Source organism: Erpetoichthys calabaricus, chromosome 4 (genome assembly GCF_900747795.2).
Source record: "Erpetoichthys calabaricus chromosome 4, fErpCal1.3, whole genome shotgun sequence".
Lineage (NCBI taxonomy): Eukaryota > Metazoa > Chordata > Cladistia > Polypteriformes > Polypteridae > Erpetoichthys > Erpetoichthys calabaricus.
Window position 1 is genome coordinate 269,872,425 of NC_041397.2, and position 15,718 is coordinate 269,888,142.

General features: G+C 36.6%; 1 protein-coding gene across 1 annotated transcript in view; it reads right to left on the reverse strand.

Annotated features, from left to right (window-relative positions):
* The window catches only part of LOC114650881 (uncharacterized), a 40,080-nt gene extending 29,914 nt beyond the window's left edge, over positions 1–10,166 (reverse strand). The window contains exons 1-2 of the mRNA XM_028800788.2: positions 10,077–10,166; positions 6,588–6,917 (exon numbers count right to left, since the gene is read on the reverse strand). Coding sequence (XP_028656621.1) covers positions 6,588–6,917; positions 10,077–10,158 — 412 coding nt within the window. The 5' untranslated portion in view covers positions 10,159–10,166. The remainder of the gene's footprint in view (positions 1–6,587; positions 6,918–10,076) is intronic.
* Positions 10,167–15,718: the final 5,552 nt, after the last annotated feature.

Genomic DNA, 15,718 nt, shown 5'->3' on the forward strand with positions numbered 1-15,718 from the left:
TTGATCCTTAATCACATCAGGATTACATCTTGCCTGAAGCTTGCATATTGTACTCTCTTTAGTTAGCCAATAAAAGGTGTCATTTTGCTTGACTTCTCACTACAGATTAAGAAAGGAATTATGAAGAAGGAAATCCAAATCAACCTTGATGGAGAGAACTGGCCAGCTGATATTACACAATTACAATCTTAATTTGAGTTGATTTTTATTTCTATTTTAATAAATTTGGTGCTTATCTTGCATCCACTAATCCATCCATCCATTTTTCAACCTGCTGAGTCCGAACACAGGGTCACGGGGGTCTGCTGGAGCCAATCCCAGCCAACACAGGGCACAAGGCAGGAACCAATCCCAGGCAGGGTGCCAACCCACCACAGGACACACACAAACACACCCACACACCAAGCACACACTAGGGCCAATTTAGAATCGCCAATCCACCTAACCTGCATGTCTTTGGACTGTGGGAAGAAACCGGAGCGCACGGAGGAAACCCACGCAGACACGGGGAGAACATGCAAACTCCACACAGGGAGGACCCGGGAGGCAAACCCAGGTCTCCTAACTGCGAGGCAGCAGCGCTACCACTGCGCCACCATGCCACCCGCATCCACTAATTCTCAACAAAATGCCTCTAGGACATTGTGCACTTACTCTTTATGCAAAGATTTTATTAAAAACAAAGCCCTTGAAATCACAGTGGGTAGGTGACATAATACTTGTGAGTGCAAAAGTGAAAAAATAAGCAATTAAATTTGTGTAGAAATGAATTAAAGAGGAAACAAGCTCCCTAAGAATGGCTTGGTGACATGTCATGCACAGAGTGAATAAATGTTCATTTAAGATTTACACTACACTAAAATCAATCTCACAACTAAATTGCCTAAAAATTATAACGATTTAAAATTTTTCTGACACTATAATTTATCTTCATTTTGAAATAAATCTTGCAATAATTATATGTAAAATAACTATGTTACTTAAACAAAGTTTTAACATTGTATTTCATAATAACTAGAAAGTTTTATTAATTATGCGTTTCTTCACAATGACTGTAGCATTGTACTTTTTCATGTGATCACTAGAGTGACAGCTAAACAAGGAACCCTGTGAAATATAAGACCAGAGTTATATTCATTAGAGGATCTGTGAATGAACAAGTGGCCAAGAGTAGTTTCTGAGCAGCTAAGACGTTTACAAGAAGAAGATTTAGAGGGTGTTGAGAAGGGGGTGTGTTACATTATCAGTATATGCTCTATTTCAGTGAGTGTCTTCAAAAGAATACTGGTGTAAAGAGCACAATGCAATGCTGTGGCACTTCATCTGATTTCCTATTTAAGGCCTTGTATCAGCATTAATTGCACATCAAAGTCATTATTCAATAGGTTCTCACAATTTGTTAGCACTGTTTTGCCATATTGATTTCAGTAACACTTAAATTTAGGTATGTATTTGTTGTACAAGTTGATAAATATTTTGTATGTCTTTATTTGTAACTTAGACAAAGCAATTTAATATTAGTGTTACAGAGGGAAGTGCCTCAAACCAGTTTGGCTAATGTTTCTCTGCTAAAGTCTCTCTCTCAACCCTCAAAGGAAAGCCAAGCTGCCTAACTGCCAAGCTTTACCTTAACATATGGTTTTGTGGGCAGGTGTGAGGGTATTCTGTCTCTCCATTGGACTGAAGTATGGCTGTTTGGAACTGGCATGTATCAGAAGCCTTTAGGTACCACAACGCCCTATTGGCTCTAGGTGTTGGACAGAGAATCTATAAATTTGCTTGCTTACCTCACTCTCTCTCTCTTACCAAACTGATGAAAGATCATCTCACACCATAAACTGAAAAGGACAACACAATGAAGAGCACAGCTCGGCAGCCATATTGAGACAGACATGTGGCCTGTTCTGAAGAAAGCTGAGCACCAATGATGCCTTAACTAGAGACATTTTAAGTAACTAACAAGTCTGTGTGCCGCCTGAAACTACACATCACTATTTATCAGGTTGTATGGTTGCCCATATTCAAATGTACTTTGCATATTGTTATTATTTATGAATATTATCAATAATACATTGTTTAAATTGTAACTTAACTTCTGCTTGTCTTTTACTATACCTGATTGCCTGAGGTTATACATGTAGAAGGGAAGGTGGGGAGAAGTTATATGGTACAGTACCTTATAAACAGTGGTAAGTCTCAGAGATTTGAGGCATTCTGACAAAGGCTACATATTAATAATACAAAATGGGAAAGAAGAGCAATATATTACTCTACCAAGACAAAACAGTATTAATGCAGTAGCTATAAATGAGATCTGAAACTTAGCATCTATTAAGTATGTAGTAAACACTTCTATTAAATATTGGGTTGGTCTTAATTGAAAGCTTATGACATGATATATGCTGGTGAAGCAAAAAATGTAGCTAGCAATAACTCTGCAAAATTAGTGAGGTTTTTGTCTTTCCTACAACAAACTACATAGAGAAACTGATCCAGAGGGTGACATGGCAGAAAGAAATAGAAGAGCAACGACATCTGCTGATCACGAAACAAATTGCAGAAGGCAGTCACGTGAGAGGAAGAAGAATGATCACTCCACATCAAACACATGTGGTGTGACAACCTGCTGGAATTCACATACTGCTAGAGCTGGAACCTTGATCTTAAAACTAACGCCTAATACTTTATAATATAACCTTAAGTTCATATACAGTACATTTTTACTGTGCACCCTCCCCCACCACAACCTATCGTCTAGGGGGATTTGTCAAAAATTTCGATCTCCGATTTTTGATGGATCTAAACATTTTAGCGTCCCCTGATACTAAAAACAACAATATCTTGATGAAGGGTGTATGTCTGTATGTCTATGTGTCTGTGTGTCATAGTTTCTTGAGGATGGTCTAGAACTAAATACAATACAACCCCCAATTTATTTTTATATAGCCCAAAATCAAACAAGAAGTGCTGCAATGGGTTTCAACAGACGCTGCCTTTTGACAGCCTATATCCTCCAACATGCCTTGACTATCTAAGAAAACAAAGAAAAACTTAAAAAAAAACCCTTTTAGGGAAAAAATGGAAGAAACCTTAAGAAAGGCAGTTCAAAGAGAGAACCCTTTCCAGGTAATTTGAGCATGAAGCGGGTGTCAAAAAAGGGGGTTAATACAATACAATATACAGAATAGAACCCAAGTAATCCTCAATACTATCTAATGTGCAATAGAAATATTACAAGTACAGGGTAGAATTCAACAGCAGATAATATCACATAATGCGATTTGGCTGGATAGCTGAACAGAAAACTCAGAACTTAAGCCTGTTATGAGATGACGATGTGCTGATTAGTTTTTGAGCCAAATTGTGCAAGAGAAAGAGAGAAATTAATTATGAATTCTTCTCGTCAATTTCTATCATAGTGACCTATTTTATGATCAGAAAGATCAGCATCAGAGTGGCAAAAAATGTTTTTGAATAGTTGAGCCTAAGGACGCTCATGTCTGAATTTTTTCAGGACAGTATGTCATAAAAACATTAGATTTAATCACTTGTTATGTAACGTACAACCCCAATTCCAAAAAAGTTGGGACGCATTCTAAATTCAAACAGAATGCAAGGATTTGAAAATCTCATAAACCCATATTTTACTCACAATAGAACATAGAAAATATTTCAAAATATGTCAAATGTTGAAAGTGAGAAATTTTATCGTACATATCTGGTTGACACCTTACAACATTTATAATACAACTGGTTACACTTCTTTTTGTTTTCCAGTTGGAGCACAGGCAGGTCAAGTGACTTGCTCATGGTCACACAGTGTCAGTAGTGGAATTTGAACCCACAGCCTCAGGGTTTGAAGTCAGTGCACTGTTGAAAAGTGCAAATGGAATGGCAGCTTTCATATCTGGAAAGGCACCATCAATGCTGAAAGGTATATATGGGTTTTAGAGCAACATATGTACCCATTCTGAAAGACAATGCAAAACCGCATACTGCATCTACAACATTGTATATATTATAAAACAGATTGTGTGTTTTGTTTTTCCTTGGTATGACAAGTAACATTGCTACTGCCAATACATGTTCGTACTCGGCCTTGTCACTGTTTTGTGCCACACTTCCCTATCTAGTAGCCCCTTGCTTTCTGTATAATCAATAATAAGAATGTTAAGCCAGAAGCAATAAGTAATATCTTAATTTAAATCAAGGCTTGTTTTTACCATAGTCCATTCCAATTAGAGCTTCTAGTGGTGGTGTGCTTTAAATATTCTGGCAGTCATTGTGGTCAGACATTTTCATTCTCAAGCTATAATAAATGTTCTTCAGCCAAACACAGCATCACTGTCACTGATCAGGGTAGCTCTCCTGGCCTTGTAATAGCATGTATTGAATGTGTGTATTTATTTATGTATAGTGCATGACATTTTATTGAATATAAGTTTGTGCTTTCCCAACACTTAGTGGCCACTTTATTAGGCTCACCTATCCAATAATAGACAGGACCTCATTTTGCCACCATAATAGCCTGTATTTTAAAAATGTTGATTCAACAAGGTGCTAAAAACATTCTTTAGACTTAACAGTATCACTCACTTCCTTCATTTTAACACATTACCATTATGAACCTCCTGCTTCAACGTTTTCCAAATGCACTCTGTAAGACTGAGATCTGGGGACGGAGCAGGCCATTGGAGTAATCTGGAGCCACTGTCATGTTATTGAAACCAGCTTGGCAACATATCTCCTTTGTGACATGGTGCATTACCCTAACAAAAGCTTCAATTTGAAAAAGGGTAGACTGTGGCCATAAAGGGATACATATGATCAACAACAGTACTTGCTGTGACATTCAAATGGCACTCACTTGGTGTTAAGGAGCATAATCCATGTTAAAAAAACACTCCTCATGCAATTTTGCTACTTTCACCAGTCTGTATCTTTTACACAAGACACTGTGGATTTATGCTGTTTACACTAAATTCGGTTCCTACTTTCTACTGTACATGTCAGAACAGAAATGAACATTTGTGAGAACAGATGACACATTTCCAATTATCAATCATCCAATTTTGATCATCACATGCTCACTGAGGCCTCATCTTCCTGTTCTTAGTTGACAATTGTGCTCTTCTGCCGTGGTAGCCTTTCTGCTTCAAAGTTATATCTTATACAGAATGGCTGCACAATATGAATGTTTTCTTTATCACACCATTCTCTATAAAGTCTAGAGTCCAAAGTTGCTAGAACGCTATGCATGGCACAAACAATCACACCACAATCAAAGTCACTTACATCATCTGTCATATCCTTTTTAATGTTTGTGAAACAGCATCTAGATAGATAGATAGATAGAAATACACAGTGAGGCACTATGCAGGTGTATTGCTGTTGGTATAAAGGATACCCAGCAGCATTTCCTGACTTATTTCTACTAAATACCTTGTTGTTTAAAACTACTTAATGCTAGTGTGTCAGTGAGATGTTCATAATGGCACTCAGTTTTATTTTAATTTTAACCTCTTCTACTGTCTGTAGAGGGTTAAGAGTTCATCCCATCACCAAGTCTGCCCTTTAAATTAGTTTGTTGATTTGGTAGGCCTCACTTGAAGTGATGTCAATGGCCCAGCACACCACAGCGTAGAAAAATCCGCTGGCCATCACATACTAGTTGAAAGTGTGAAGGATGTCATTTCCCACATTAAAGGGAAACAGTTTACTAAGAAAAAAAAGAGTATGCTCTGCCCTTCTTATATAGCTCCTCTGTGTTATAAGTCTAATCTGTCATTGATGTGGACCCCCAAGTGCTTGGAGGAATACATCACCTCTACATCCACTCCCTGACAGGACATAGAGGGTCTTTGGTTCAACAAAAGTCAACACCATGTTCCTTGGTTTTGCTATGTTAAGGTGCAGATAATTCTCTTAGCACCAAAAAGTCAATAACCATGTCATGTCATTTTCTAATGTGCTTAATCCAGACCAGGGTCGCAGTGGGGGGTTGGAGCTTATCTCGGCTAGCATTGGGTGCAAAGCAGAAACTAACACTGGACAGGACACCAGGCCATCACAGAGTCAAAAACCATTTCCTTTGTATTTTTGATGTTAAGTTGCTGACAACTATTTCTGCATCTAGAATTTCTCCACCTAACTCCTACACACTGTCTCATCTCCTTTATCAACACACTCCATAAGTGTAGAATCATCTGAGAGTTTCTCTAAGTGACACAACATGGTGTTTTATTTAAAACCTGCAGTGATACAGGGGCAATGGCTCAGTTTGTTAGGAGGACATGCTAAGAAGTAAATGCTAATGCTTACTAAGGGAGAAGGAGAAAGAGAGCTAGATATTGTGAGGTTGTGTATGTTTACTGCACTGTCTGGATGTAAATGGGAATTTCATTACATAAAAATGTGTCAAAATGAATTTATAAACTTCAGTTTATCTGTCTGTTTTCTTCATAATGAGCTCTTTATTCTTCAGGAAATCAAAGCCTAGACCTGGACTAGATGCCAGTATTGATAACCTTCTGCAAGCAAAACATTTGCGATATATTATACATTGAGTGGAAAAAAAAGTTGCATACCGTGTGTAATGAGCTCCCATTGTGTGCTTTTCACCCCAGTGTTCATTGTTGCTTTACATGTATAGTTTCCTGCATCCAGTTGCTGCACCTGAAGAATCTGGAGACCAAAATCTTCATTTGGACTATGCAGCAGTTTTATTCTGGGCTTTGTTTCATTTAATTGAAAGAGCTGTTGTTCAGTTACACTGTAAGTCAAAAGCAATTTCAGTGTGTCTGGACTGTTTTTATACCAGTTCACTTGAGAAGTGTCTTGTCCTGTCAGATTCCCACAGGGCAGGGTAGCGTCGCTTCCCACATCTGCGATGACACAGGTATGGAGTGAGCAGAGATCTGAGGAAAAACAACTAAGACTTACTGGTGGATATTACACTCTAGCGGTAGTTCTATTGCCTAATATAGAATCATACTTTATAAAATGTAAAAAAAACTGAAAGGGTGAAAAACTGAAGACTGAAAGAACTGAAGAGTGGTCAACCATGTCTATTGAACATGCGAATAAGAATTTCACTGTGCATGAGGCAATACTATTGCTACTACTTTTACTGTATCTAGTGTTAGTGGGTTTCATGCAGTTTCCAAATTCCTTTGAAAGCTCACATAAATAAGTAAAGGTCAGTATCCCTAATCTGAAATTCGAAAATACGAGCCATCACCATCATGATGCCGACCATTTTTCCACTGATTTTATTTTACAGCTGAGTGGAGGTGAACAACATATGTGCAGAGTCCACATGAATTTATTCATTCTGAGCCAGGAGGGACAGGTGGTCCTCTATGAAGAGCCATAAAGCTATCACACACAACTGACAATCGGGGCTGGGGTTCCCTGTGAAGCACCATGATGATCAGCTATCGGAAACTGGAAGTGAGGAGTTCCCAGTGAAACATCGTAATGCTAGATAGATGCTGCATGTCAGTTTCAATATGTTGTGTGGGTGCTTAGGGTGAGAAACGATAACACTTGTGCTATGCATTAATGGAATGTCACTGCTTATGGCTAACAAAAGCAATTTCATTCTCACTAGGTGCCCTTATTGCAATATGAATATAGTACATTTCTCTGATTATTTTAGGAAAACCGGACACTGCTGCAAATTTCCTTTTTATAAGGGCAAAAACATGTTATGTTTTATGTATGTCCACCCACAGCAATTAGTAACTGAATGTAGCATCTTGCCGATTGGTTAATGGCTTCCAGCACAGCGGGAATGACGAATTGATGCTTGGCTGAGATATTCAGCCAGATGCCTTACAAGTGACAACAGGTAACCGATATAAACAGATGAAAAATCAAAAAAGTGTTTCAGTGCAAATACACAGAATTAGCCCTCTTTAAAGACGACCAAAATACAGTCTGCACATCATACTCAACACTTTTGAGTTTTAATATGATTGTCACATTAACTCACATTATAATAACAGCTTGGTGATAAGTCGTCAGTTAGATGGTTTGGCTGCATTTCCCTACTTGATCTAAGGTGTCCCCAGGATATCTCATTAAGTATATGCAAATATTCCATAATCCAAAATACTTTTGGTCCCCGGTATTTTGGATTAGGAATACTCAACCTGTACTGCTCATTATTATGTCTTAAATAACAAATCTGACACATGTACGCCATGTAAGGAGACACTTTATAAATTGTGAACCAACTTTAATTAGCACAATGGTTTGAAGCCAAGCCAACTAGCTGAAGCAGACACTTTGGCTTTTATCAAACATATCAATGCAATCTCCTGAGAAGATTCGTATTCCATGTAAAGATTAGAACAGTAGCCATATCACGTTAGTGTAAAATGCTTCAAACATTTGTGAGAACTGTGAAAAATGTGAAAGTGGACAGGTTATGTACAGTATATTTATGACGTCACTGCCTGATATATGGTTTGCTACCAAATATACACTGACATTGTGATGATTTGATCATGTGATAAAATGTTTACTTTAAGATTCTAACTCTTGTTCCACAGTCTATAAGGCTAGGTCCACAATACTACATGTTCATTTAAAAATGCAAAAATTAGTTTCTGTTTCTACCTTTCATCCACAATACCCCAGCATTTTCAACTCCAGAAAACAGAAACTTTTGAAAACGCTCTCCAGAGATGTATACTTCTGAAAATGCCAGCTCAGTTTTGCAGTGTGGAAGGGTGAAAACGCAGACTCCAGTCACCCTCTGATTTGTTCATGCTTTTTATGTAGCCCTTCCCTGATTGGTTCCTGCTCCACCAATTTATAAAATGGCTTTACAAAAGTAATAATAAGATTAACAATTTTTCAAGCTTTATTTTCTTTTAATTTTCTGAAAGTTTTACTTCGTTCTTTTTGCTACTTCACTATATTGCTTACCTTATGTACGTACAGGACTTTTGTCCAATTACCAGAGCTGTGAGAGGAAAGAATTAAGCATTGTTTATCCGGAACACCTTTTAATATTTTCAAAAATCTCATCTATTTTATTATTATTATTATTATTATTATTATTACTTACCATGCTTATATTAACTTCACCTGTTTGTTGTCTGGTACAAATCTTGTAATTGATATTTAACCCACTTCCTATTGTCCAAATGATTTGAAATTTTGCACACTTACTTCCAATGACAATACATGAATCAATAATCAGTTTCACTAATTGATCAATTAATCCATGTTAATTAAGAAATTAAATTTTTATATGAAGAATAGTTCAAGATTTCACCAATAAATGGTGCTAGTAATGAATAGAAATATTAAAAGAAGTGTTAAAATATTGATTACAAAATTATACTAAAACAAACCCAAGGCTAAAAAGTTGAAAATAATATATATATAAAAAATACTTTTTAAAAACCATGCTTATATTAAGTTAAAAAGTGTACTAAAAAGTAAAAAATAAGTCTCTCATATATCATTCGTAAAATAAAAGCGGGGGCGCTTTTTGAATGTTGATTGATTTTTATTTATTTTTTTTACGAGTGATGTATGAGAGATTTATTTTTTACTTTTTAGTACACTTTTTAACTATACATAAGCGTGGTTTTTAAAAAGTTTTTTTATAAGCCTATACTGTATATATATTATTATATGTTAATGACTAAGCTAGGACACCATGGTGATGTAGTGGTTACTGCTACTGTCTCATAAATCCAAAATCCCTGTGTAAAATCTCGTGTCTGGTCATTGTCTCTGTGCGGTTTGCATGTTCTCACTGTGTCTGCACCAGTCTTCCTCTCTGAAGGTGTGATCATTAGGTTTACTAGTAACTCCTAAGTGGTACTGGACTGTCCAGGACTACTTCCTGCTTTCCACCTCACATCTAGTGCTGAAATGGGTTTGAGAATATTATGTTATGGTAAGGACTGATATTAAACATAAAGCTCCCAATCAACATTCACTGTAAATACTTATTTTTATTAAGAGCATCACTTTAATGATAACAAAATGAACATGATTTTCTAGGTCAGTTAAAATGCCTTAGGTTTTCTTGTTTTCCTTTATATTTTTACCTGCATATGTGCAACAGAAGGAAAGGACCAAGACGAGTAGAGATTTTCTCAAAGGATTATGTAGTAGTGAATTTTCCTCCATCACGTGGCTTCTTTCTATGTCCCTTTCTGAGAATCAGGCACTGATTCAAAAATAAAAAGAGAAATTATGCAGACTGCTGGATTCTCCATGAGAGACACACCAGTTATATTTCACTTGCCTTTTTGCCCATAGATCCCTTTATCCTGTGACATTCAGATTCAATATAATAATTTATCCATATAACCTTGTATACCTCACAAATTGATTTAAAGTCTGCAGCTTCACATATGTCAAAGAAATATTGTCAAATCTGAACTCTAATGTAACAGTCCCATAATTTTTTAAGTTGTGATGTTGTGTCATTTCCTTTAGATAACCTTTGCAAAAGTTGCTTATAAAGAAAAAAAGTCTGAAGTCTGAAGTTCTCCCTCTTCCTCCACCAGGTTCGCTCCCACATCCCAAATTATTCTTCGCTACTAATGAAAATTTGCCTTGTGGATATATGCAATAGTGGACCCTACAACTAGCTGTTTTCTGACTAGTGCCCCTTACTTCTGGGACAAGCTTTGACCCACCATAACCCTAAATTGGCTAAAGTGGATTTAAGAATCTTAAGTTATGTTAAAACATAAAACATACCTAAATTTAAAAAATTGGAAAAGTGGAATTTTAATTATAAAAACAACCTCAAATGTTTGCATTCAGTTGTTACAATGCTTACTGGGTTCTGTTCAACAGACTAGAGGGAAGGATAGATAATGTAAATTGTTATGTAGGACTCGGTCAGATTTGTGTCAGATGATATTTAAAGTATAGTAATACCAGTAGGAAGTAAGAATGTTAGATTTAAATACACATTGGGAGGTCTGAAGCTTGAAAGTACCCTTTATAAGCATAACCTGGGAGTCACGGTGAATTTACCACTGTTTACATCCAGACAGAAGCAATCAAGAATGTTATATGGATATCAGGTTATATATTATGACGTGTGGAGTACAAGTCAAGTCAAGAGCAATGCTTAAGTTATATAATACACTAGTCAGGTCTCACAGTTTTGGTTTCCATATTATGAAAAAGAAATATCAATACATGAGAAAGTCCAGTGGTGAGCAACTAGGCTGATTCTATGCCTAAGAGGTACGAGCTATGAGGAAAGAGTGAAGGAGTTCAACCTTTTAATTTTAAGCAAACAGAGATTAAGATGTGACATGATCAAAGTGTTTAAAATTATGAAAGGAATTAGCACAGTAGATCCCAGTTGTTATTTTAAAATAAACTCTGCAAAACAAGAACACAAGGATGTGGTTGGAAACTCAGGGACAGATTTCACACAGATGTTAGAAAGTTTTTCTTCATTCACAAGAACCATAGGCAAACAGAATAAATTACCAAGTAGTCAGGTGAAGGGTAGGACTTTAGGGACCTTCAGATCTTGACTTGGTGTAATTTTGGACAATCTAGGTCAGGGCTATTGAAATACAATTTCAGCTGGGCCAGATTTTCAAACCAAGAAATGTAGCTGGGCCAGACATTTTCAGCGGCCAGTAAGCAGCAACTAATAACAAATTTTAAAACAACACAAATGGATGTATTCAAAAACAAGTAATGTTTATTCATTGTTTCCCTTTTAACTTTGGTCACATCTGACAGATTCACATAAAAAAGTGCAAAACAAACAATTGTGTTCAGATGCCATTAAGAAGGCATACAGAATGTTAGGTTATATAGCACCCTGATGTGTGGAGTACAAGTCCAAGGAGGTTCTGCTCAACCTTTATAATGCACTGGTGAGGCCTCGTCCGGAGTTCTGTGTGCAGTTTTGGTCTCCAGGCTACAAAAAGGACATAACAGCACTAGAAAAGGTCCAGTGAAGAGCAACTAAGCCGATTCCAGGGCTACAGGGGTTGAATTATGAGGAAAGATTAAAAGAGCTGAGCCTTTACAGTTTAAGCAAAAGAAGATTAAGAAGCGACATGATTGAAGTGTTTAAAATTATGAAGGGAATTAGTACAGTGGATCGAGACTATCATTTTAAAATTAGTTCATCAAGAACACATGGATACAGTTGGAAACTTGTTAAGGGTAAATTTTGTACAAATATTAGGAAGTTTTTCTTTACACAAAGAACGATAGACACTTGGAATAAGTGACTAAATAGTGTGGTAGACAGTAACTGGCAAGCTTTGTTGGACTGAATGGCCTGTTATCGTCTAGAATATTCTAATGTTCTAATTAAAAAGCTATAACTGAGCAAAATCTGAGGAAGTACCAATACCTTTTTTCCACTTTTGAAATAAAAAAATAAACATTTTGGTCATATCTGACCTAGGCACATTTCAAAGTGTATGAAAAGAAAATTGCACACAGTATTAGTAATAACATTTGTTTTCCTTTTGAAATAAAATAAATATTTTGGTCATATATGACCCAGGCACATCACAAAGTGCATTTAACACTTCTTAATGCTATTGTTTTACTCTCTTAACCCCGTCAGTGTGTTTTGCCCTGTAATCTTCACATTTGGCAGTTGACTTAAGTCAATGACTGCCAATTAAAACTGCAAAAATCACCTGCTTCTTTATATTAAATGGCTGCCTGTACTTGCTAAGAGACTTTTCTGAATTTTTTCCATTTGCATAGCACACAGCCTCTTAATTATCATTATTTTAATTGTATTATTTTGAGTTTGAACTTAATATTTATTTTGAAATTAGCTTTTTTTTAAATTTATTTACATTTTGCTGATTGGATGCTGTGCACCATTGATATATATAGGTGTTGTGTTATGGTTGCCACTGCATTTAAGGATAAGTGTCACATTACAGCTGTCACACACGTGCGTTTAGGAGGCAGTCAAAAAGCCCAAAGGTGAGTGAAACATCACGAGACAGGTGGTTGTCATGTGGTACTTACCCAAATCTCTTAATCTCTCAACAGGAAAACCGAAGAAAAGTAGACACTTCAAATCTGTATTCCAAAATGGCCACCAAGATGTCACTTCCGGCACCACTTATGACATCACTTCCGTCTCCTGTTTTCGACGTCATCTCCTATCAACCATTTCCTGTCCTCCATTTTGATACTGTATATAAACGCCATTTTGTTTCATGTAAACTGTCAATTGTTACGAATTACAAGTACTTTTGATAACTGCAACCCTTTTCTTTGCTTTATTTTTGTCTGTTGGACAATATACGGGGACGGTCCCCAAAACTTCATTTTTGTGGAGCTTCTTTTTTTCTTTCTCTTAGTATTTCCACACAGCATAGAACTTTTTTTGTAGATACTGTAAAGGGACCCTTGAAAGCAGGATTCTTAGCCTCATTATAATTAACCTGGTGATTATATTTTTGAGCAGACTGCAATGGATTTGGAATGTCATTGTATGCTAATGATTTGGCATTATGGAAAAAGGGTCTTAAAAATAATTGTTCAGTATTGGCTATACTAAGGGCATTATCAGCTGTGAAAGGATAATTTTTAAAGTGGGGTAAAATGTATTCCATACGCAAGTCTTTTACATAGACAAACAATATAGATAATTGTGCATTTTATTTAAATAGACAGCCACTGTCTGCTGTATCAGTGGTTAAACAGTTCAGGTTGGGTAAAAAATCAGTTTGAAGGGCTCACATGAACTATATAGAGGATAAATATAAAAGGTTATTATTTTTATTTGCTCTGTATTAGGGTTTGAACAGAATGCAATGTTTTTTATAACAATAATGTAATGATAACATGATTCATTCTGGGATGACAAGTAAGGAGACCTGGGTTTACATTTTGGGTTTCCTCCCACTGTACAGTGTACAGTATGTGTTTGTTTGCCATGTCCAGGGTTTCTTTCCGCCTGAGCCTTATGCTAGCTGGGATAATTCCCATAACCCTCATGACCCTGGTCTGGATTAAGTGGGTTAGAAAATGTCTTGACATGATCCAATCTAAGTTAAAAATGCTCTATGTTTGCAAAGCAGTTAGTGTGGGAATACAAACTTTAAAAAGAAGAGAGGCTAGTGCTTTTTGAACTTTCTGTGAATAATTCTGGACTACACAACAAGAGGCTTCAGGCATTGAGAAAGGAGTGATATCTGTAGAATACGCTACAAAAAAATGTCGTAAAGAAAACTATGTGGGTAATACAGAATTATGTACAGGAATAGGCTCTTGATATTATACAGTAGAGGTTACCTGATTGTGCCTTGGCTTATTGTTCAGCTGTGGAAATTTGTTTAATCATGAATTAGAAAGTTAATTATTAGAATGAGAGATGTGGTAAATAGGGAAGTGAACGAAGGGGGAATATGTGAAGCAAAAGTATTATTAATTTTTACCAATATGCACATTGACCCCTAACCCTGACATAGACAGGCAGAGACGCAGGTGCAATACACAACACTCTTTATTTTTGATCTGGAAAACACTTTTCCTCGCTCCCCAGAACACAGCACAGTACAATGCACCAAAATACAATTCACAGTCCCTTTCTTTCCTGCCTTTTGCCAGTTCCGGCTCCACTCCTCCTCACTAGTTTCATCCTTCTTCCTCCTGACTCTAGCCTCTGAATAGTGGTGGCTGGCCCCTTTTATAGGACACCCGGAAGGACTCCAGTTGTTAAACGACCTTCTTCTGGCAGCACTTCCGGGGGGCTGCCCTCCATCATTCTGAGAATATAATGTCCTGGACAAGCTCTCTCCCCCATCCCTTCCATTGTAGAGGAGTTCTGGCCAGGTAACTGCCCCAGCAGTCCGCCACACATATAGCTCTGGACACCCTAAAATTATTACAGTTCAGATGTTTACAACTTGGTTTAACATTTAACTGAGGAAAAACATTAACTGATGAGCTGTCAATATCTATCTATCTATCTATCTATCTATCTATCTATCTATCTATCTATCTATCTATCTATCTATCTATCTATATAGCAGAAATAATGGTGACAAGGTCATGAGTCAGAGGTCATGTTCTTATCTAAGCATGATTTATGAATTAAATATATTCTACTAGATGCAATGTGAAGGTGGCATGCGTGTGCAGTGATCAGCATGACAAACTCATCCTACATCTCTAAAGAGATGTACTGTACTGTATTGTAGGTTAGATGGTGGTTACAAATTACCCTGTATGACTGTGAAAGTAGGGGTCTGATAAAATGGGTCTGAGAATGCTGGTTTGGATTATAATGCCCTTTTTATAGCACTATATGTATTAAACACTGATCAGTATACTGTATCTTGTTAGTTTTAACTTTATAATCACATATATTGTTAAATATATCAAAGTCCACCTTTAACCTTTAATAAAAGCCCAAGTTGCTTCAGTCCCCAGAGACCCTGACTTGGATTAAGTGGGGTAACCCTATCATGTTTTGTTTCTGTATTTGTATACTCAAAACATTGCTCATTGTCAATTATTGCTGGATATTTTCAACAAAATTATCATCTTTAGTTTTATCTTTAGCAGACACCTAATCCAGAATTGGTTCTAGCTTTCTACTTGATTCTTCCATAGTAGGCTATGGCACCTGCTAGCTGGGACTAAATTAAATAAACTCAACACTTGATAAATGCATGCATGTTAGTTTTATAGAAGTTGAAAAATATCAAAAAAAGTGTGAGAA